The sequence below is a fragment of the Haliotis cracherodii genome, unplaced genomic scaffold, assembly GCF_022045235.1.
Source record: "Haliotis cracherodii isolate W230 unplaced genomic scaffold, xgHalCrac1.p SCAF_10, whole genome shotgun sequence".
Classification (NCBI taxonomy): Eukaryota; Metazoa; Mollusca; class Gastropoda; order Lepetellida; family Haliotidae; genus Haliotis; species Haliotis cracherodii.
The window spans coordinates 47,306,957-47,330,141 of record NW_027266265.1 but is presented as its reverse complement, the minus strand read 5'-3'; the positions used below and the strand labels follow the sequence as shown (position 1 = coordinate 47,330,141).

Sequence of the window (23,185 nt, the reverse complement as noted above, 5' to 3'; positions counted from 1 at the left end):
GTTAGACCAAGCTGAGTGTTGGAGGAATACAGTTAGACCAAGCTGAGCGTCAGAGGAATGCAGTTAGACCAAGCTGAGTGTAGGAGGATTACAGTTAGACCAAGCTAAGTGCCAGAGGAATACAGTTAGACCAAGCTGAGTGTTGGAGGAATACAGTTAGACCAAGCTGAGTGTAGGAGAATTACAGTTAGACCAAGCTGAGTGTAGGAGGATTACAGACCAAGTTGAGTGTCAGAGGAATACAGTTAGACCAAGCTGAGTGTTGGAGGAATACAGTTAGACCAAGCTAAGTGCCAGAGGAATACAGTTAGACCAAGCTGAGCGTCAGAGGAATGCAGTTAGACCAAGCTGAGTGTAGGAGGATTACAGTTAGACCAAGCTAAGTGTTGGAGGAATACAGTTAGACCAAGCTGAGTGTTGGAGGAATACAGTTAGACCAAGCTAAGTGCCAGAGGAATACAGTTAGACCAAGTTGAGTGTCAGAGGAATACAGTTAGACCAAGCTGAGTGTTGGAGGAATACAGTTAGACCAAGCTAAGTGCCAGAGGAATACAGTTAGACCAAGCTGAGCGTCAGAGGAATGCAGTTAGACCAAGCTGAGTGTAGGAGGATTACAGTTAGACCAAGCTAAGTGTTGGAGGAATACAGTTAGACCAAGCTGAGTGTTGGAGGAATACAGTTAGACCAAGCTGAGCGTCAGAGGAATGCAGTTAGACCAAGCTGAGTGTAGGAGGATTACAGTTAGACCAAGCTAAGTGTTGGAGGAATACAGTTAGACCAAGCTAAGTGTTGGAGGAATGCAGTTAGACCAAGCTAAGTGTTGGAGGATTACAGTTAGACCAAGTTGAGTGTCGGAGGAATACAGTTAGACCAAGCTAAGTGTTGGAGGATTACAGTTAGACCAAGCTAAGTGTTGGAGGAATACAGTTAGACCAAGCTAAGTGTTGGAGGAATACAGTTAGACCAAGCTGAGTGTTGGAGGAATACAGTTAGACCAAGCTAAGTGCCAGAGGAATACAGTTAGACCAAGCTGAGTGTTTGAGGAATACAGTTAGACCAAGCTGAGTTTCAGAGGATTACAGTTAGACCAAGCTGAGCATCAGAGGAATGCAGTTAGACCAAGCTGACTGTTGGAGGAATGCAGTTAGACCAAGCTGAGTGTCGGAGGAATGCAGTTAGACCAAGCTGAGTGTTGGAGGAATGCAGTTAGACCAAGCTGAGTGTTGGATGAATACAGACCAAGTTGAGTGTCAGAGGAATACAGTTAGACCAAGTTGAGTGTCGGAGGAATACAGTTAGACCAAGCTGACTGTTGGAGGAATACAGTTAGACCAAGGTAAGTGCCAGAGGAATACAGTTAGACCAAGCTGAGTGTTGGAGGAATACAGTTAGACCAAGCTGAGTGTTGGAGGAATGCAGTTAGACCAAGCTCAGTGTAGGAGGATTACAGTTAGACCAAGCTAAGTGTTGGAGGAATACAGTTAGACCAAGCTAAGTGTTGGAGGATTACAGTTAGACCAAGCTAAGTGTTGGAGGATTACAGTTAGACCAAGTTGAGTGTCGGAGGAATACAGTTAGACCAAGGTAAGTGTTGGAGGATTACAGTTAGACCAAGCTATGTGTTGGAGGAATGCAGTTAGACCAAGCTAAGTGTTGGAGGATTACAGTTAGACCAAGTTGAGTGTCGGAGGAATACAGTTAGACCAAGCTAAGTGTTGGAGGATTACAGTTAGACCAAGCTAAGTGTTGGAGGAATACAGTTAGACCAAGCTGAGTGTTGGAGGAATACAGTTAGACCAAGCTAAGTGCCAGAGGAATAGAGTTAGACCAAGCTGAGTGTTGGAGGAATACAGTTAGACCAAGCTGAGTTTCAGAGGCTTACAGTTAGACCAAGCTGAGCGTCAGAGGAATGCAGTTAGACCAAGCTGACTGTTGGAGGAATGCAGTTAGACCAAGCTGAGTGTCGGAGGAATGCAGTTAGACCAAGCTGAGTGTTGGAGGAATGCAGTTAGACCAAGCTGAGCGTTGGATGAATACAGACCAAGTTGAGTGTCAGAGGAATACAGTTAGACCAAGTTGAGTGTCGGAGGAATACAGTTAGACCAAGCTGACTGTTGGAGGATTACAGTTAAACCAAGCTGAGCGTCAGAGGAATGCAGTTAGACCAAGCTGACTGTTGGAGGAATGCAGTTAGACCAAGCTGAGTGCCAGAGGAATACAGTTAGACCAAGCTGAGTGTTGGAGGAATACAGTTAGACCAAGCTGAGTGTTGGAGGAATACAGTTAGACCAAGCTGAGCGTCAGAGGAATACAGTTAGACCAAGCTTAGTGTTGGAGGAATGCAGTTAGACCAAGCTCAGTGTAGGAGGAATACAGTTAGACCAAGCTAAGTGTTGGAGGAATACAGTTAGACCAAGCTAAGTGTTGGAGGATTACAGTTAGACCAAGCTAAGTGTTGGAGGATTACAGTTAGACCAAGTTGAGTGTCGGAGGAATACAGTTAGACCAAGGTAAGTGTTGGAGGATTACAGTTAGACCAAGCTAAGTGTTGGAGGAATACAGTTTGACCAAGGTAAGTGTTGGAGGAATGCTAGTTAGACCAAGCTGAGCGTTGGAGGAATGCAGTTAGACCAAGCTGAGCGTTGGAGGAATGCAGTTAGACCAAGCTGAGCGTTGGAGGAATGCAGTTAGACCAAGCTGAGTGTTGGAGGAATACAGTTAAACCAAGCTGAGTGTTGGAGGAATGCTAGTTAGACCAAGCTAAGTGTTGGAGGAATACAGTAAGACCAAGCTAAGTGTTGGAGGAATACAGTTAGACCAAGCTAAGTGTTGGAGGAATACACTTAGACCAAGCTGAGTGTTGGAGGAATGCAGTTAGACCAAGCTAAGTGTTGGAGGAATACAGTTAGACCAAGCTAAGTGTTGGAGGAATGCAGTTAGACCAAGCTGAGTGTTGGAGGAATGCAGTTAGACCAAGCTGAGTGTTGGAGGAATGCAGTTAGACCAAGCTAAGTGTTGGAGGAATACAGTTAGACCAAGCTGAGTGTTGGAGGAATGCAGTTAGACCAAGCTGAGTGTTGGAGGAATGCAGTTAGACCAAGCTAAGTGTTGGAGGAATGCAGTTAGACCAAGCTAAGTGTTGGAGGAATACAGTTAGACCAAGCTGAGTGTTGGAGGAATGCAGTTAGACCAAGCTAAGTGTTGGAGGAATGCAGTTATACCAAGCTGAGTGTTGGAGGAATGCAGTTAGACCAAGTTAAGTGTTGGAGGAATGCTAGTTAACTCACCTGACACAAGGAGACATCTCCATGATAGAGGCGTTCCTTCCCGAGAAGTTGATGTAGTCGATCATCAGGTCAAAGAACTTAATTCCGTCCTGCGTGGGTTTCAGCAGGATTGGATACTCAACATTCACGGTGGTTGTCAGCTGCAGTAAACATGGTGAGGTGAGGTGAGGTGGGGTGAGGTGGGGTGAGGTGAAATTGGGTTTAACATTGCGTCAAGGATTATTGCACTTATATAGCATCGTGCATGCATGTGTGTGTGTGTGTATGTGTGTGTGTGTATACTGACTCCGAGCCGACAAGTCCTTGTTTTAGCCCCTTAATGCCGAGCGCCAGACAGGGTGACAACAAGTACCATCTATTAACGATTGTTATGACACTGTCAGGGATCGAACCCCTGACCTACTGTCTCCAGATGGACGGTCTACCACTGGACCACGGAGCGGTCTAGGCTGCATTGAAGTCACATGCAAGGTAGAACATTTCACATAGCCTGGAGTGAGTGAGTGAGTATAGTTTTACGCCGCTTTTTGCAATATTACAGCAATATCACGGCGGGGGACACCAGAAATGGGCTTCACACATTGTACCCATGTCGGGAATCGAACCCGGGTCTTCGGCGTGACGAGCGAACGCTTTAACCTCTAGGCTACCCGACCGCCCCCATAAATTGTTATGCACCAGGGTATTGGTAAAACATTTTAGCCTTGATATTAAATGCTTGTCTGGGGCCCATTCTGCTCTTAATATGCCCTGGAACATGAATCTGTAACGTACATACCTGCATTAGGGCACGACCTGTGCCTTGGGCAAGGATCTTCATGGCACCGTACACAATAGGAAGCTGGAAACACAACAAGATTTTAAGTATCTACAGCGACATTCAACTAAAGTTACAAACATTTCTGTAATCAACAGAAATCTGTACGAAAAGCATGGTATGATTCTGACAATGTCATGAGCAAATAGTGATGATGCCCGGTGTTGCTAGCTGGTGAGCATATCCTGCCCCATGGGTGTCACCTGTCACAAACACATGCAAGGGCAAGTCAATTGTTCACCAAAACAAATATGGTACAAGTCAAAAAAAGGGAATTCCTAATGATGCATCAAATTTGGAAATGTCCTCCACAAGTCAACCATAAAACCATGAAAGCTTTATAACAAACTGAAGGATATAAGGAACTCTTTTAGTCCCGTCCATTTGCCATATATATGCTCATTACAAAGTACCTCAAATACCTCTTGCTGTTATAACAACCATATAAGCATCAAATACCTCTTGCTGTTATAACAACCATATAAGCATCAAATACCTCTTGCTGTTATAACAACCATATAAGCATCAAATACCTCTTGATCCTATAACAACTACATATGTATGAAGTACCTCTTGTCTGGTAAAATGTAAAATAGTAAAGGCAAGTGGAGGCATTTTGGCTTCAAACCCACACTCTGATCCTGACATGACTAAGGGACAGAACTCTGCCTTAGACCCTTAGTCCATCCTTGCTTTGAGCCTACAGTGCAATGGCTGAATACTCACATAGGCATTCTGAAGTCTTGTGTAGTTGGCCTTGGTGAAGGATCGGATCTCAGCCCAATTTGGGGAGGCAGTAGATTCCAACTTTACCATCATGTCAAAGACATTTCTGTTGGGGTCAACTTGAGTGAACTGGAACAATGCTTCCATGGCAACCAGAGTATCCTGAAAATGAAGAGAAATATTGTAGTCGAAGTTTCACGGTGCAGAACATTGGAGTTCTTCAAATCGAATCAAAAGTCATTTTGGGACAAAAGAAACAATCCATTCCTGAAACTACTTCACTCAATGGAGTGTCAGTTTGGTTCAACGCTGCTTTTTATATTATTGCAGTTATATCACAAAATTTCAGCTTAATGTGAAAGCCGATCTTAGACATTTACCACTTTCATGAATCCCACAAGCACATATATGGATTTGACAAACATTCTCAGAAACGTAGTGTAAGGATTCGAACCCACAATATTAAGGGAAGTAACTCTGCACAGTACCTGTGTAGAAGCAAACCCTCCAATGCTGTTCCTCATCGTCTGGAGCCAGCGCATCATGGAATCCCTTTCGAACTTGATGCCATTGTTGTTGATGTATGCCATCAGAGCGTATGCTGTCGATTGCACTGCGTAGGCATCATTGCGAAGTTCCTGGCGAGGCTTCAGGAAACGAACAGTGTTTACAATTTCTGATGGGTTGGGAGGCACTTCATCATCCGCAAAGTAGGTATCAGTACCTGAAAAAGAGAATCAAAATATTAAACTTTTTTAATATATTTGTATATTACAAACAAAATCTAAAGGTATTTCTCAAACATTAATATGGCATTTTCACAAGTTGGATAAGCTAAAATTAATGTTACATGATCTGATTGTATGGCACAAAGGAACAATATCTAGTGATCATTTTTTTTTTTAATGTCACATCCACTTTATTCAAGCTGAATAATGACAGTCTGTAAATAACCTAGTCTGATCAACACTATAAGCAGTGATCCACGCTACCAGGGTAGGATGGCACCAAGTCACTGATCCTGACCCCGCCACAAACACACCACCAGGGTAGGATGGCACCAAGTCACTGATCCTGACCCCGCCACAAACACACCACCAGGGTAGGATGGCACAAGTCACTGATCCTGCCCTGTTGGTTGTTATGGAAACTAAAACCGATTTGAATAATGTGTAAGGAATGTGACTTGGTACACTGTAGCAACAAGGTCACTGATGTCACAACATATTAGTCAGTACTTTATCTTAGAAGGTTTGTCAAGCACTTACTTGATCTCCTGGTAGCCCAGAGTTTATCAAAGGCTGTGCGACTCTTCTCCTGGCTGAGGGAGAGGGCGTAGGATGTGATGGCCAGCTGGAATGTGGCCGTGGAGGGGATGGCATTCACTTTATTGGCCAGGTAGTTCGCTGCATTGGCTCTGGCTGAGTCCAAGCATGCCAGTGCATCCTGGAAGAGAGGAGTGTTCTGGCTGAGGAGGTGTGAGCAAGTTTGAATTAACTCGGATGAGATGATAATTTTACTTATATCACCATATGTCATATTAATGTGGGTGGAAAGCCCTAAGTGAAGCCCTTTGGGGAAACACAAAAAACAAGAATAGTGCTGACAAAGCAGGGATAATCACTTGATCAAATGTGGGATTCAAAACCACAATCAGCACATCCTGGATGGATAAGGGAGAGCATTGACAGCATTTAGATCTATTGAACAAGTTTTGCAACAATTTTCTCACACATAGTTATACTGTCGAAATTTCTCATTATCTTTTACTTACCTCTGAAACGTCTGTAGTTTCGTACAGAGCTATGAGAACGTACGCTGTCAGTGATATTGGGTCGTCATACAGTCTCTGGTTGAGGATATTGTCACTGGAAGCCTGCACAGATAACATCAGTCAGTGAGTGAGTGAGTGGAAGAGTGGGTGGATGAATGAGGGGATGAGTGGGTGGATGAGTGGTTGGATGAGTGGTTGGATGAGTGGTTGGATGAGTGCGTGGATGAGTGCATGGATGAGTGAGTGGATGAGTGGTTGGATGAGTGGTTGGATGAGTGGGTGGATGAGTGGGTGGAAGAGTGGGTGGGTGGGTGGATGAGAGGGTGGATGAGTGAGTGGATGAGTGGGTGGGTGGATGGGTGGATGAGTGGGTGGATGAGTGAGTGGATGAGTGGGTGGGTGGATGGGTGGATGAGTGGGTGGATGAGTGAGTGGATGAGTGGGTGGATGAGGAGGTGGGTAGATGAGTGAGTGGATGAGTGGGTGGATGAGAGAGGGGGCAGGTGAATGAGGTGGGTAGATGAGTGGGGCGATGGATGTGTGGAGAAGGGTGGATGAGGAGGTGGGTGGATGAGGAGGTGGGTGGGTGGATAAGGGGATAGATGAGGAGGTGGGTGGATAAGTGGCTAGATGAGTGAGATGTGTTGGAAAGTGGGTGGGTTTGTTGTTTGAGTGAGTGAGTGAGTGAGTGAGTGAGAGTGTTTGTTTTGGGAGGGAGGATGGATGAATGAGTGGGTTGGTGTGTCAGGTGGTTTGTGTGAAGCCCATCATCAATCCAATATTTTGGAACTGATTTACAAATACAGTTATAAGTGTGAAGAGAAGGTGTTTAAAAAAACAGTCTCACCATTTTCCTGTCGTATGCCACAGAGTAATCAGGATGGAAGGCACCAGTCTCATTCTGCTGACGACAGATCCACACCACCATCTTATTGATGAGCTCGAGAGGGATGAAGAGGTCACGCTCCCACTCTCCAAACCTGCCCTGATGCAAACTCTTGGCCACGAACGCCGTCAACCTAAGTAATACAACAGTCAGTAATATGGATTGCACAGGGTTTGGGACCAGAGAGAGCAACAATCCATATTGATACTGGCTGTTCATACATTGTAACCAGGCACTTGATTCACATTACAGACGGTTCTGAAAGTAATTCTGTACTCAATACATTCATAACGAGTCCACTGCCAATCTCTTTTCTCAACACAGACTGGGTATGTGACTGAAAATAGTTGCGGCACAGTGTATATTTCAACACTTAATAATTCATAGCAAGTCTATTGCCAACCTCAAAACTCACCATGCTCACCACAGACTGGGTTTGTGACTGAAAGTAGTTCCGGCACGATGTATATTTCAACACCTAATACATTCATAACGAGTCCACTGCCAACCGCTCTACTCACCACAGACTGGGTATGTGACTGAAAGTAGTTCCAGCACGATGTATATTTCAACACCTAATACATTCATAATGAGTCCACTGCCAACCGCTCTACTTACCACAGACTGGGTATGTGACTGAAAGTAGTTCCGGCACGATGAATATTTCAACACCTAATACATTCATAACGAGTCCACTGCCAACCACTCTACTCACCACAGACTGGGTTTGGGGTCATCTCGGAACATGCGGAAGGACCCGTCATCATTCATGTATCCCATCTGTCTCTGTAGTACTGTAATAACACAGAAAGTGTCTCCACATCACCATCAAATATATATATATATCTGATGGTACATAGGGCTAAAAAAAACCAATAGTCTTGGTTCTCAGGCACCGCCCGCATCATCATAAAGTCTGCTTTTTTTGTTTTTATTTCCATTTTTAAAAAATAAAAAAATCCTAATACTTAAAAACAGAGAGCATGGTCTCTGTTTAAAACAATGCAATCCAATATAGCACACAGCTACTTCCCTTGACATGCGCACTGCTTTACTGCGCATCTCGTGTTATGGTCATGGCGGCAATAGGAGTTTGGATGCTTGTTTATGTAGATGGCCTTTCCCAGGTTTATTTGGTTACATACTAGTTTGAACAAGCAAAAAAAAACACAGCCCGCCCTATATTTTCAAAAGTCATTGTCTGAGAACCAATTCTTTTATTTTCTAAAGCCCAGTGATTGATGCTGCTTACGCTGAAGTCAGCATTATCCCAGCAATAAAATGACAGCCTGTATGTAGTCCAATCTGGAGATGCCAAACTAGTGGTTGATAGCATGAGCATGGAGCCATTGTCAAGGTACAGTCAACCAGGTCACACGTTTTAACCATCTGATCCCCATCAGTCTACTCCTCAGGAGCTCCGTGCAGACTGTGAATGACCAAACGCATGGCTGCCATTGAGTGGCGCAAGACATTTGGTTGTTGGATGTGTTAAGCCCTTCATCAATATTACAACTCACAGCACCATGTCACACTCAAGTCTGGACCAGACAAACCAGTGATGGATATTATGAGCAGTGTCTAGCAAGGAACAATGACACACAAGCCACCAAGCCTGGCCACCAGATCAAACTGAGCCACCTTTATATTTTGATGGACAGAGCTGCCAGCCTTGTCTAAGCCAAGAGTATGTCTAGAAGGTGCCAGCCTTGTCTAAGCCAGGAGTACGTCCAGAAGGTGTCAGCCTTGTCTAAGCCAGGAGTACGTCTAGAAGGTGTCAGCCTTGTCTAAGCCAAGAGTACTTCTAGAAGGTGCCAGCCTTGTCTAAGCCAAGAGTACTTCTAGAAGGTGCCAGCCTTGTCTAAGCCAAGAGTACTTCTAGAAGGTGCCAGCCTTGTCTAAGCCAAGAGTACGTCTAGAAGGTGCCAGCCTTGTCTAAGCCAAGAGTACTTCTAGAAGGTGCCAGCCTTGTCTAAGCCAAGAGTACTTCTAGAAGGTGCCAGCCTTGTCTAAGCCAAAAGTACGTCTAGAAGGTGCCAGCCTTGTCTAAGCCAGGAGTATGTCTAGAAGGTGCCAGTCTTGTTTAAACCAGGAGTACGTCTAGAAGGTGCCAGCCTTGTCTAAGCCAAAAGTACGTCTAGAAGGTGCCAGTCTTGTCTAAACCAGGAGTACGTCTAGAAGGTTCAATCCTGCCTACCTATGTTCATGTAGTAGAGAGCTTTCTGGAGAGCATCTTCACTCAGCTGCTGGCTTGCCTTCATGAATCTCAAGGTCAGTAGATTGTAGGCGAAGTTGAAGGCGATGTTCTCTCCGGTCCCGTACGGACGCCACAAGACATTCTCAGCATTCAGGTAGTCCTCAAAGAATCCAGGGGTCACCACGTCACCTGAGAGTTAGAACACGTATCAACGTCCCCCATACAGTATATGGCACTGTAACACTAATATCTCTACATCAGCGTCAAAGACACTTTTACTGCTAAATACTTGGATTACGGATAATCCAACCAAAAATTGTACAAAAGTGGAATAAAATCGGAAATTTGAAAATTGTCTTTTTTCCCGTCCTGCCAAGTCTGCTAACTAGGACTTGGCAAAATACATGCTGTAGCTTCATAAGTGAACCTGCTTCATTAAAATATACACATTTTTGGTTGTTGTCTTTTTCTTACCTGCCTATAATTTCTTTTCAAAACACTTTCTGAAAATATTATTTCCACCATCGACTCCATAGATTTGGAAAAAAACCACGAACTGTATGCAAATATCAGCCCATCTGCACTCAGATCAGTGAGTGAGTGAGTGAGTATTGTTTTACGCCGCTTTTAGAAATATTCCAGCAATATCACGGCGAGGGACACCAGAAATGGGCTTCACACATTGTACCCATGTTAGAAATTGAACCCGGTCTGTAGCATGAGACAGAAAGTATTAACCACGAGGATACCCAACCGCCTCGCACTCAGATCAAAACGTATGTGGTTCTAATGCCATGGTTACGATAGGTCAGCATCTATTTCCCCATGTGAGGGAGGCTTTAATGAAACAGTTTATCATAACATCACTCCAAACATCACCGGAGGAAGTGAATCCTTCAAGAAAGTACAGGAACAAACCTGTGTTAGCCTTGGATCAACTTGTGGTGGCGCTTACCGAAAATACTGAGATGCCCCTCGGGTGATCCCGGCACGTACAGGTGGTATCGCTGTTCGGGAACAACAAACTGTTCTGGCACCGGAACATCCAGGTCGGGGATGATGATGGAGGCGTAGGTGATGAGATCGATGAGGTATGGGGTGTGATAGTAGTTCATCACGCCATCAGGCTGACAATCACAAAAAAGTTACATTTGATACGAAATGCTAATATCTTAAATTATCTGCAACTTGTCATAACTGAAATGCATATTTAATTTCAGGAAAGTTAGCATCCATAAATTATTCAGACTAATTAAAAGATTATTACAATTTATATCTTCATCTTCTCCCTATCAAGTTTCAGAATATGAACAAAGACTTGAGTATTATGTCTAGAACTCTACAATGCATGTGCAGTCATAACAGATGTTTGAATTGAATAGATTTGCTTTTAACAAGCTCATCTTGAACCATATGAAGAATACTAATATAATAATGTGTAATGCTGTATGCATGGAATAAAATGTAGGTTCTAAACTGATGTGTAATACTGTATGCATGTAATAAAATGTAGGTTCTAAACTGATGTGTAATACTGTATGCATGTAATAAAATGTAGGTTCTAAACTGATGTGTAATACTGTATGCATGTAATAAAATGTAGGTTCTAAACTGATGTGTAATACTGTTTGCATGGAATAAAATGTAGGTTCTAAACTGATGTGTAATACTGTATGCATGGAATAAAATGTAGGTTCTAAACTGATGTGTAATACTGTATGCATAGAATAAAATGTAGGTTCTAAACTGATGTGTAATACTGTATGCATAGAATAAAATGTAGGTTCTAAACTGATGTGTAATACTGTATGTATGTGATGAGCATACATACTTTTGCAATAATTTCTAAGATTGAATATCATCCTGTTACCAAGCGTCATTCTTTTCAATTTTTAGCAACAGCAGCAATTTTCGTAAATTCATAGAATGTGTGTGAAACACGATGATGAACAGAAATGTTCATACTGTTCGCCTGAAAACAAGCAGGCTCAATACCATAGCATGATCTGAGACTGTAAGAGTGATACTGTTAGATACATTTCATACATTCACAATGGTCATAGCGAAGGCCATTTGTGGAAAGGTCCCAGATTATGTACACGCTAGCACCAAGTAGTGGTATACAGGTTGTCCTGTCCAGTATATTAGTAGCCATCAATACTGGCAACACTGCTGATGCGGCTAAATGCAATATTCACTCACTCATACATATTCATCAGTGTCACCTACCTGTAGGTACACCGTCCTGACGACCTCATCCCGCTCCATGAAACAGGAAGCGCTCACACGGAAAGTGAACTGTCCCTTGATTATTGTCGGCACAATCGGCATGTAGATGTCCTTTGACTCACCAGGCTCCAGCTGCAGGAAGTCAAGTCACATGATCACACATCCACTGTAATGCCCCTCTACAGACCCTTTGTAATGCCCCTCCACACCCATTGTATTGCCACTCTACAGTTCCACTGTAATGCCACTCTTCAGACCCGTTGTAATGCCTCTCTACAGACCCACTGTAATGCCACTCTACAGACCCATTGTAATGCCTCTCTACAGACCCACTGTAGTGCCACTCTACAGATCCATTGTAATGCCACTCTCCAGACCCATTGTAATGCCGCTCTACAGACGCATTGTAGTGCCACTCTACAGAGTAATTTGTATCACTTGTGTACACAGAATAACAATACTTTGTCACATCGTGCAGCCAAACGCACATAAGGTCTCACAAACCATCTGATCTCATTGTAATGCCACTCTTTATATTACCTAATCTTATAATACCCAAAATGCCCAACGTACCCATTTCATATAGAATTCAATCATTCAAACCGAAAGTCTCGCTTCTCTTTAACGTACATAATTCCATAATTTGAACAAGCTCGTAACTCTTTTATACCCCAAAATATACAATCCCTACAATCATAACATGTTGATTAGCGGAATACTTACAAAGACAATGGTCTGATGGTCTCCCTTGTGGGTGGTTGGCTTGTAGGCGCTGACGATGCCCATGTCATTCACCACCACAAACTCATAGTCTGGGCCGCCATGCATGGTGACAAGCACCTGCAAAACACAACACTTGTTGAAACAATGTACCGACAGACATTCTTTAAAGAACATTTGATGAGTCTCTCTCAATGCATGGTGACCGCACAAGCAAGTCACCAAACTTGATGAGACAATATGCATACAGACATTCTTTAACCAACATTTGATGAGTCTCTCAATGCATGGTGACAAGCACCTGCAACTCACAATACTTGATGAGACTATATACATACAGACATTCTTTAACCAAAATTTGACAACAAGTCTCTCTCAATGCATGGTGACAAGCACCTGCAACTCACAATACTTGATGAGACTATATACATACAGACATTCTTTAACCAAAATTTGACAACAAGTCTCTCTCAATGCATGGTGACAAGCACCTGCAACTCACAATACTTGATGAGACTATATACATACAGACATTCTTTAACCAAAATTTGACAACAAGTCTCTCTCAATGCATGGTGACAAGCACCTGCAACTCACAATACTTGATGAGACTATATACATACAGACATTCTTTAACCAAAATTTGACAACAAGTCTCTCTCAATGCATGGTGACAAGCACCTGCAACTCACAATACTTGATGAGACTATATACATACAGACATTCTTTAACCAACATTTGGCAACAAGTCTCTCTCAATGCATGGTGACAAGCACATGCAACTCACAATACTTGATGAGACTATATACATACAGACATTCTTTAACCAAAATTTGACAACAAGTCTCTCTCAATGCATGGTGACAAGCACCTGCAACTCACAATACTTGATGAGACTATATACATACAGACATTCTTTAACCAAAATTTGACAACAAGTCTCTCTCAATGCATGGTGACAAGCACCTGCAACTCACAATACTTGATGAGACTATATACATACAGACATTCTTTAACCAAAATTTGACAACAAGTCTCTCTCAATGCATGGTGACAAGCACCTGCAACTCACAATACTTGATGAGACTATATACATACAGACATTCTTTAACCAAAATTTGACAACAAGTCTCTCTCAATGCATGGTGACAAGCACCTGCAACTCACAATACTTGATGAGACTATATACATACAGACATTCTTTAACCAACATTTGGCAACAAGTCTCTCTCAATGCATGATGACAAGCACCTGCAACTCACAATACTTGATGAGACTATATACATACAGACATTCTTTAACCAAAATTTGACAACAAGTCTCTCTCAATGCATGGTGACAAGCACATGCAACTCACAATACTTGATGAGACTATATACATACAGACATTCTTTAACCAACATTTGACAACAAGTCTCTCTCAATGCATGGTGACAAGCACATGCAACTCACAATACTTGATGAGACTATATACATACAGACATTCTTTAACCAACATTTGACAACAAGTCTCTCTCAATGCATGGTGACAATGCATGGTTTGATGTAGGGGTATGAGGTTGATGGGGGCATGAGATTGTGGGATGGGGTGCATGTGGGTGCTTCCAAGGCTGTGGGGTGGGTGATGGGGTATGAAGTGTGGGATGGGATGGGTGGGTGCTTCCTTGGCTCAGGAGTGGGTGATGGGGTGGGGTGGGGTGGGGTGGGGTGGGGTTGGGTGGGATGAAGTGTGGGATGAAGTGTGGGATGGGATGGGTGGGTGCTTCCTTGGCTCTGGAGTGGGTGATGGGGTGGGGTGGGGTGAAGTGTGGGGTGAAGTGTGGGGTGAAGTTTCGGATGAAGTGTGGGATGAAGTGTGGGATGGGGTGGGTTGGTGCTTCCAAATCTGTGTTGACCTAAGTCAAAGTTGCTCATATCTATCCTGCAATAAACATTTACTTTTGCTTAAAACGCTTCCACCAACTGCTCATATTTATTATGGAATGGAAATCAGTGAACATATAAGTCTTTTTTTGCTTAAAACGTTTGTCTGTTCACCAAGTGAATCCACTGACCTCAATGTAGTCATCGTTGTACCAGTAGTTGAAGACAGTGACCCTGACTCCAATCTGCTCTCCTCTCACGATGGTCACAGGTGCTTCTACTTGGATGTACATGTACCTGGCAGCGTCATACTGAAAGGGGACACCATACGCAAATAAAAGTACCATTCATTGTTAGGTGATTGGTACGTCTACATTATGGCTCCAAGAATGACTAAATAATATTCACTGAATGGGAGGTCATCAAACATATTGTAAATTATACATTCAATTGTATATCTATATACTTAGTTTATCTCATGCCATGAAATCTTCCTTCTTTCGATCCTTATGTGGAATTATGCTTGAACTTTCAAGCTTCTAAAAACAATTCACCCAATCACATTCCAGAATCACCATGGTCACCACCCAAACACATAGGTCACGCACTGTAATCCCGTGCATAGCGACCTACACGATACGATCACGACCATCCTGCCACATCATTCTCTTTCTCATTGCCACTGTGTGGAGACGTGTTTTGGGAATATAAGAGAATACACTTTAGTTTTTTTATTTCTTGTAGGGTCCCTCCTGCTTGGTAATAACACCTAGGATACTAATGTAGAAGACGGAAACAGACCAAGGTAAACGCCCGGCCCAGCCGGCGTAAATTGCAAACATACTGTTTCCTTGGCGGACCCACGCCCATTGCTGTCCCTGTCGTGTCTTTTGTTCAAAGGACTGTACTTGTTAACATTGTTCTCACCTCTCAGAGGAAGCCTTTTGTATTTACCTGCGCAAATGTCATAAGCGTAATACTGATTGGCAGTTTAAATCTGAGGACGCAGGACACAGGCCTTCCTCAGCCAAAAAGCCCAAACGTGTTACAAGGCCATCTCTTCTACCATAACAGCCATGAAACCACCTCTTCTGTCTACCATACCATCGTTGTCAGTTGAAGACTATGGAGTATCGGATAGCTTCCTCAGTGACAATGTTGCCACCAAAACGAACTAGACGTCTGCTTCTAGTACGCTCGTTACCATGCCGATGTTAGAGCAACCTGCTCCCACAGGATGTGTTCAGGTGAACTGCTTTTAGAAGCATGAAGCTTTGTTTCAGCATGTTTCCACATAAGGATCGAAAGATGAAGGCAGAAATGTGTGTGAGATAGGTTAAGTCTAAAAATATATATGTCTTGATATACAACTCCAACAATTCTAATAAAATCTTGAAGAGTAATCTCCCTTGTTCCAAGAGTCGGGTTCAAGAGTAATCTCCCTTGTTCCAAGAGTCAGGTTCAAGAGTAATCTCCCTTGCTTCAAGGCTACATACCAAGACTGGTCTCTGCATGATTCCAAGGCCGAGTTCTCTGCTGACAGACAGGCCGTTTATCACCCATGACAATGGGTACTTTGGAACATCAACACGGAAATCTACACGGCCATCAGGTCTGGAAAGGAGGGAGGTTTATCAGATTTTCAAGTTACGATTTAGTTCAAATTTACATCTTATTCAGACCATTCCATCATGTCCACTGAGTATGAGTGAGTGAGTGAGTTGGGTTTAACGCCGCTTTTAACAGTATGACAGTTATATCGCGGCATGTCAGTTTAATGTGGGAGGAAAGCCTGAAGTGATGCAGGTCTCAGACGTTTACCACTTCGGTGAAACCCACGAGCACGGGTATGGTGCCGACAAACCTAGAAACATAATCGGGGCGAACCGGGATTCGAACCCACAATCATAGGTTTCTGGCTTGTCCAAGGGATGCAACTCTGCACAGCGAATCGCGGCACCTTAGAGGACCTGGCCACCCGTGCCCCGTCCACTGAGTATGAAGAATACCAGCTTGTTACTCCTCAAAAATACAATTTGCTTCTGAAACAGCAACTTTAATGAGATTTAAAACATCAAAATCAAGAATGCAATGAACAAAAGATGCACCATTAAAAAAACAAAATCAGGATTGAAGTGTGTTTGTTCCATAATTCTTATTCAAAGGGTATATATAATGTGTTCAGTTATATAATTTTTTCTACTTACTTCACAAAGATTTCCTGCCAAGCCCAGGAGCTGTTGTCATAGAAACGCATAATTCTGCTCACTCTGTCCATGGCAGATGCATGACGTAGTTGATTGTCTTCATACTGGCCTTCAAAACGAAAGGGTATATGTGTCATGCTAATTGCAAAACCAACCAAATTCTATGCTTGGAACCCGTGACATTATAAAGTCACTTTGGAACAACACATGCCAGAATATCCTTACTATCCCAAATACAGACCCAAATTTTGATACTTGCACGGGTATTGTGCTGATAAACCAAACATAGGTTCCTGGCATTCTTAAGGAACACAACTCTGTCCAGCAAATTGTGTTGCCTTGGGTACAGCACCACCCCTAAGGGTAACTATGAAGTACTTTGAATATATATTATATCCACATGTTACATTGTAAAGTGAGGCTGACTTACATCCCTTGACTGAGTATAGATTATATCCACATGTAACATTGTAAAGTGAGGTTGACTTACATCCCTGGACCTGAGTATATATTATATCCAATGTAACATTGTAAAGTGAGGCTGACTTACATCCCTGGACCTGAGTATAGATTATCTCCATATGTAACATTGTAAAGTGAGGTTGACTTATATCCCTGGACCTGAGTATAGATTATCTCCACATGTAACATTGTAAAGTGAGGTTGACTTACATCCCTGGACATGAGTATAGATTATCTCCACATGTAACATTGTAAAGTGAAGTTGACTTACATCCCTGCTCGTCCGCGCCATCAGGACATTTGAAGACCCTATCACACATTTCCTCCACAGTGTAACAGGCCTCCCCCGAGAAACATGGTAACTGTTGCGAATCCTCGCAGCTCTGCATATCTGAGGACAGAAACACGGCAGTGAGGGACTGGGGAATTTAAAACCCTTTTCCTTTGAGTTTATTTGTATTGATGACACGAGACATTTCTATTCTGCAGATATTCCAGGCCTTATAAGCTGAGCCACTCTGGGTCCTGTTTACTTACTGTTGAGTCTTCCAACATCCGCATCTGTTAGAATGATGAGGCCAGAGGTCTGAAACAGGGATAAGGATTATTAAACAAAATCTATTGAAGAGAGCCATGGCACTACGACAAAGTAGGGCTGGGACGGGTAACTCGGGTACTCGGGTCGGGGACTGAAACAGGGATAAGGATTATTAAACCATATCTATTGAAGAGCCATGGCGCTACGACAAAGTAGGGTTGGGACGGGTAACTCGGGTACTCGGGTCAGGGGACTGAAACAGGGATAAGGAATATTAAACCATATCTATTGAAGAGAGCCATGGTGCTACGACAAAGTAGGGTTGGGACGGGTAACTCGGGTACTCGGGTCGGGGGACTGAAACAGGGATAAGGATTATTAAACCATATCTATTGAAGAGAGCCATGGCGCTACGACAAAGTAGGGTTGGGACGGGTAACTCGGGTACTCGGGTCGGGGGACTGAAACAGGGATAAGGATTATTAAACCATATCTATTGAAGAGAGCCATGGCGCTACGACAAAGTAGGGTTGGGACGGGTAACTCGGGTACTCGGGTCGGGGGACTGAAACAGGGATAAGGATTATTAAACCATATCTATTGAAGAGAGCCATGGCGCTACGACAAAGTAGGGTTGGGACGGGTAACTCGGGTACTCGGGTCGGGGGACCGAGTAGGGCCCAGGTACCCAGAGGACTACCCGGACCAGTGGTTAGTCACGTGATAAATTGTTTAATGGCAACAATTATGTTGCAGGCTTCCATGACTGGGGTCAAAGTCACTCAGATATAACTGGAATTAAACCTGGGCATTGGGTGTGAAAGATGTCTAGTCACCCCACGACCGCAAATGTCCTTACAAAGTTAAACAATCTTACTCTTCGATCAAACTAAATTCCTCCTTTCTAAAAAAAAATATGTTAACACTGATTCCCCCAAAACACCCGGTGTAGGCTATATTTCTGTAGCTGTATTACCTGGGACCCCTGTGTCAATCAGCTGTACAACCTGGGACCACTGTGTCAATCAGCTGTTTTAACTGGGACACATGTCAATCAGCTGTACTACCTGAGACCCCTGTGTCAATCAGCTGTACTACCTTGGACGCCTGTGTCAATCAGCTGTACTACCTAGGACCCCTGTGTCAATCAGCTGTACTACCTTGGACGCCTGTGTCAATCAGCTGTACTACCTGGGACACCTGGGACCCCTGTGTATCAGTTGTATTACCTGGGACACATATGTCAATCAGCTGTATTACCTGGGACACATATGTCAATCAGCTGTACTACCTGGGACACATATGTCAATCAGCTGTACTACCTGGGACACATATGTCAATCAGCTGTATTACCTGGGACCCCTGTGTATCAGTTGTAGTACCTGGGACACATATGTCAATCAGCTGTACTATCTGGGATGCCTGTGTCAATTACCTGGGATCCTTAAGATCACACATTGGACCCCAAACAAGTGAGTGAATGAGTGAGTGAGTGAGTTCAACGCCACTTTTAACATTATTCCAGTTATTTCACAGCCTGTCAGCTTAATGTGGGAGGAAAGTGATGCAGGTCTTAGACGTTTACCACTTCGGTGAAACCCAAGAGCACCGGTATGGTGCTGACAAACCTAGAAACATAATCGGGGCGAACCGGGATTCGAACCCACAATCATAGGTTTCTGGCATGTCCAGGGGACGCAACTCTGCACAGCGAATCGCGGTGCCTTAGACGACTGGGCCACCCGGGCCACCCCTGCCCCCACCAAAACAAGTGAAACTGAAAGTCATGTTTTCACGAACGAAACAATATTGGATCAATGGTGAAGAGTCTTCTATATAACAGTCGTCACCTTGAACGTTGTGTTGGTGTCTATGCCATAGTCGGAGGCATGGAAGAACTTGTACTCGTACTCTGTGTCGCTGATTCTCCACAGATGGCGGTAGCTGCCATTGGCTGGCTTGTCATACGTGTCCAGCTCATCGATCAGCTGAACAAAATCAAGACAGTCTCAATATCAGATGTGTTCAGGGTCATTCAAGGACTTGTTTGTTTGTTGTTTAACACTGCACTCAGCAATATTCCAGCTATATGAAGGCAGTCTGTCAATTATCAAGTCTGGAACAGACAATCCAGTGATTAACATCATGAGCATCGATCTACGCAATTGGGATACGATGACATGCATCAACCAGGTCAGCAAGCCTGACCACCTGATCCTATTTTGGCCTCTTCCGACAAGCATGGGTTGCTGAAGACCAATTCTACCCCGGATTTTCACCGGTATCAAGGACTCTTAAGAAATATAGTCAGCAATATACCAAAATCCTCCAGGTTGTGCAGTTTAACAACCTAAACGCCCTTATTCTTCTCCAAAGACAAGCATTGGTTACTCGCCACCATATAGAGATATCTTGCATGACCACAGTAATAAATATATAATATCTATAGTGTCATTGCTTGAAATGGTGCATATTCTATTCATTTTCATATTCATTTACAAATACCCTCTTTACGTAAAACATGAGCCTCCACACCTAGACATATGAGTTCACATTCAGTTCTGTTCAGGTGTTATCAGTTTTCAGTGTATAGTAAACGAACACTCAATACGAACTGATGGATAGAACAAACTGCTTTTTGTTCCCATATGCAATTGCTGTATATATATGCTGTATATATGCTTTTAACGAAATTAAAATAAGTGGTCCTTTTGAGTTTGTTATGGCCATAGTTTACGGTACTTAGCTTTGGGCCCTGGCAACCTATGCTATAACAGGCCCTAGCAACCTATGCTATATAACAGGCCCCGGCAACCTATGCTATAACATGCCCCGGCAACCTATGCTATATAACAGGCCCTAGCAACCTATACTATATAACAGGCCCTGGCAACCTATGCTATATAACAGGCCCTAGCAACCTATGCTATATAACAGGCCCTAGCAACCTATGCTATATAACAGGCCCTGGCAACCTATGCTATAACAAGTCACTTTATGGAGGTCGGGGTCAGTGACCTGCATTGTCATCTGACCTCAATGGTATGGATGATAAACATCAATCACTGGTTTGTCAAGTCCAAAGCAAGGTCGGATCCAGCACTTTAAAAAGGGAGGGGTCCAAAATATCAAAATCCTCAATTTTACTGCCTCCCACAAACATTTGTTTTTCAAAAGTGGGGGGCCAGACCCCCTGGAACCCTCCTCTAGATCCACCTATGCAGAGTCAATTATTTACAGGCTGCCATTACGTAACAAGCATATGCAAACAAACAGTGTACATTTTCTTTCCTAACATTCGCTATTATGAAAATCTAAAAATTGAAAGATTCAAGAGCTCAATATCACTGTCGTAAATAATTTCCTGGAGCCCTACTTACATTTTTTTCACTGATGCCATCATCCATTCCGCGATTGTACAAGTCAACAGGCATGCCTGCGAAGGCAACGTAGGAGCCAGGGTCTGCCCAAGCGTTAAACTCTATACTGTCACGGCTGAAGTCCTTGCCTCGGTTGATTTCTAGTTTGACCTGAAAACATGAGTGAGTGGGTGAGTAATGTGAGCATACAAAACATTTGACAATTTCCGCTGGCTTGTCGGGGTAGTATATTCAAGTTCAACAAGAGAGTAGTATTTCACATGATGAGATAAGTGCTTAATGAGGTAGACGCCATCCCACCACTCACCAGTCAGAGGTCCTATACTCCAACATTGGCACATTCAACATGGAACGTGTGACCTATGAAGACATGGTAGTCTGAGGTTGATTGCTGTCACTCTGTGACCTCTTCTTATCTAACATAGCACCCTGTGACCTCTTGGCAATGAAGACATGGTAGTCTGAGGTTGTTCGCTGTTGTTCTCCAAAATATCACTCTCTGACCTCTTCTTATCTAACATGGCACCCTGTGACCTCTTGGCAATGAAGACATACTAAGATACCATGTGACCTCTTGGCCATGAAACCTTCTATACAATGAAGGAAAGCCAAGGTACCCTGTGACCTCCTGTCCATGAAACCTTCAAGACAATGAAGACATACCAGGGTACCCTGTGACCTCCCGTCCATGAAACCTTCTAGACAATGAAGACATACCAAGGTACCCTGTGACCTCCCATCCATGAAGCCTTCCAGACAATGAAGACATACCAAGGTACCCTGTGACCTCTTGTCCATGAAGCCTTCTAGACAACGAAGACATACCAAGGTACCCTGTGATCTCTTGTCCATGAAGCCTTCTAGACAATGAAGACATACCAAGGTACCCTGTGATCTCTTGTCCATGAAGCCTTCTAGACAATGAAGACATACCAAGGTACCCTGTGATCTCTTGTCCATGAAGCCTTCTAGACAATGAAGACATACCAAGGTACCCTGTGACCTCCCGTCCATGAAACCTTCTAGACAATGAAGACATACCAAGGTACCCTGTGATCTCTTGTCCATGAAGCCTTCTAGACAATGAAGTCATACCAAGGTACCCTGTGATCTCTTGTCCATGAAGCCTTCTAGACAATGAAGGAAAGCCAAGGTCCCTTGTGACATATCATCCATGAAAGCTTCTAGACAATGAAGTCATACCAAGGTACCCTGTGACCTCTTGTCAATGAAACCTAGACAATGAAGGTGGAGGAAAGCCAAGGTACCCTGTGACATATCATCCATGAAAGCTTCTAGATGATGACAACAGGAAGGGGGTCTGATTTACCTGATTCTGTCTGGTTCCATTAACGAAGAAGTTGAGGACGTCGATGACGATCTCCTCCGGTTGTCTGAGATAGTACACTACCATCCTTGCTGTTGGGATCATCTCCCGGGACAACGCTATGGCAAACGTCTTCTGCCTTGAAGTCATCTCCAGCTCATCGCCAATGATGATGTTCCCACCCGACACCACCTGTAATAGAAGTTTATGATAGCATCTATTACTTTCTTAGTCAACATCATCAAAACCTTTAGTGCGAATTCATCTTGTACCACATCAACAATTCTTAGCTATTTGTGAGTGAGTGAGTTAATATTTAATGTCACATCGGCAATATTTCTGCCATATCGTGACGATTTAGCTGTTTGTAACATTTAGTACATTCTTGATACATAGTGACTTTGTCATGGAAGTCGATATTCAGCTTCAATTCTCAGCACAGAATAGAAAATTTGTGAATGTGAAAGTGTGTGAAAAGTGTGTGTGTGTGTGTGTATGTGTGCGTGTGTGTGTGTGTGTAGAGTGGGGGAGGGACCAGAGATGAAAATGCAGGTTTAATAACATCGTCAAAACTTTTAGTGTGAATTCATCCTGTACTGCATCAACAATTAGTGAGTGAGTTAATATTGAATATCACATTGGCAATATTTCAGGGGAGGGGGCAGATATCAAAATACAGGTTTAATAACCAAAGTTCATCATAGAGGATGAAAATATACAATTACCGTAATATAACAAATATGCTAATAACGAACTGGCGGATACAACAAAC

The 23,185-nt window shown here is 43.4% G+C and overlaps 1 protein-coding gene across 1 annotated transcript in view; it reads right to left on the bottom strand.

Moving 5' to 3' along the window:
* LOC139454463 (CD109 antigen-like) overlaps positions 1–23,185 on the bottom strand; it is a 39,522-nt gene that overhangs the window by 5,178 nt on the left and 11,159 nt on the right. Inside the window, exons 15-34 of the mRNA XM_071236180.1 lie at positions 22,417–22,605; positions 21,087–21,236; positions 19,557–19,694; positions 17,706–17,754; positions 17,440–17,559; positions 16,707–16,815; positions 15,996–16,113; positions 14,691–14,810; positions 12,640–12,756; positions 11,917–12,048; positions 10,643–10,814; positions 9,688–9,876; positions 8,206–8,284; positions 7,452–7,623; positions 6,605–6,706; positions 6,099–6,276; positions 5,319–5,554; positions 4,831–4,992; positions 4,066–4,128; positions 3,288–3,427 (exon numbers count right to left, since the gene is read on the bottom strand). Coding sequence (XP_071092281.1) covers positions 3,288–3,427; positions 4,066–4,128; positions 4,831–4,992; positions 5,319–5,554; positions 6,099–6,276; positions 6,605–6,706; positions 7,452–7,623; positions 8,206–8,284; positions 9,688–9,876; positions 10,643–10,814; positions 11,917–12,048; positions 12,640–12,756; positions 14,691–14,810; positions 15,996–16,113; positions 16,707–16,815; positions 17,440–17,559; positions 17,706–17,754; positions 19,557–19,694; positions 21,087–21,236; positions 22,417–22,605 — 2,735 coding nt within the window. The remainder of the gene's footprint in view (positions 1–3,287; positions 3,428–4,065; positions 4,129–4,830; positions 4,993–5,318; positions 5,555–6,098; positions 6,277–6,604; positions 6,707–7,451; positions 7,624–8,205; positions 8,285–9,687; positions 9,877–10,642; positions 10,815–11,916; positions 12,049–12,639; positions 12,757–14,690; positions 14,811–15,995; positions 16,114–16,706; positions 16,816–17,439; positions 17,560–17,705; positions 17,755–19,556; positions 19,695–21,086; positions 21,237–22,416; positions 22,606–23,185) is intronic.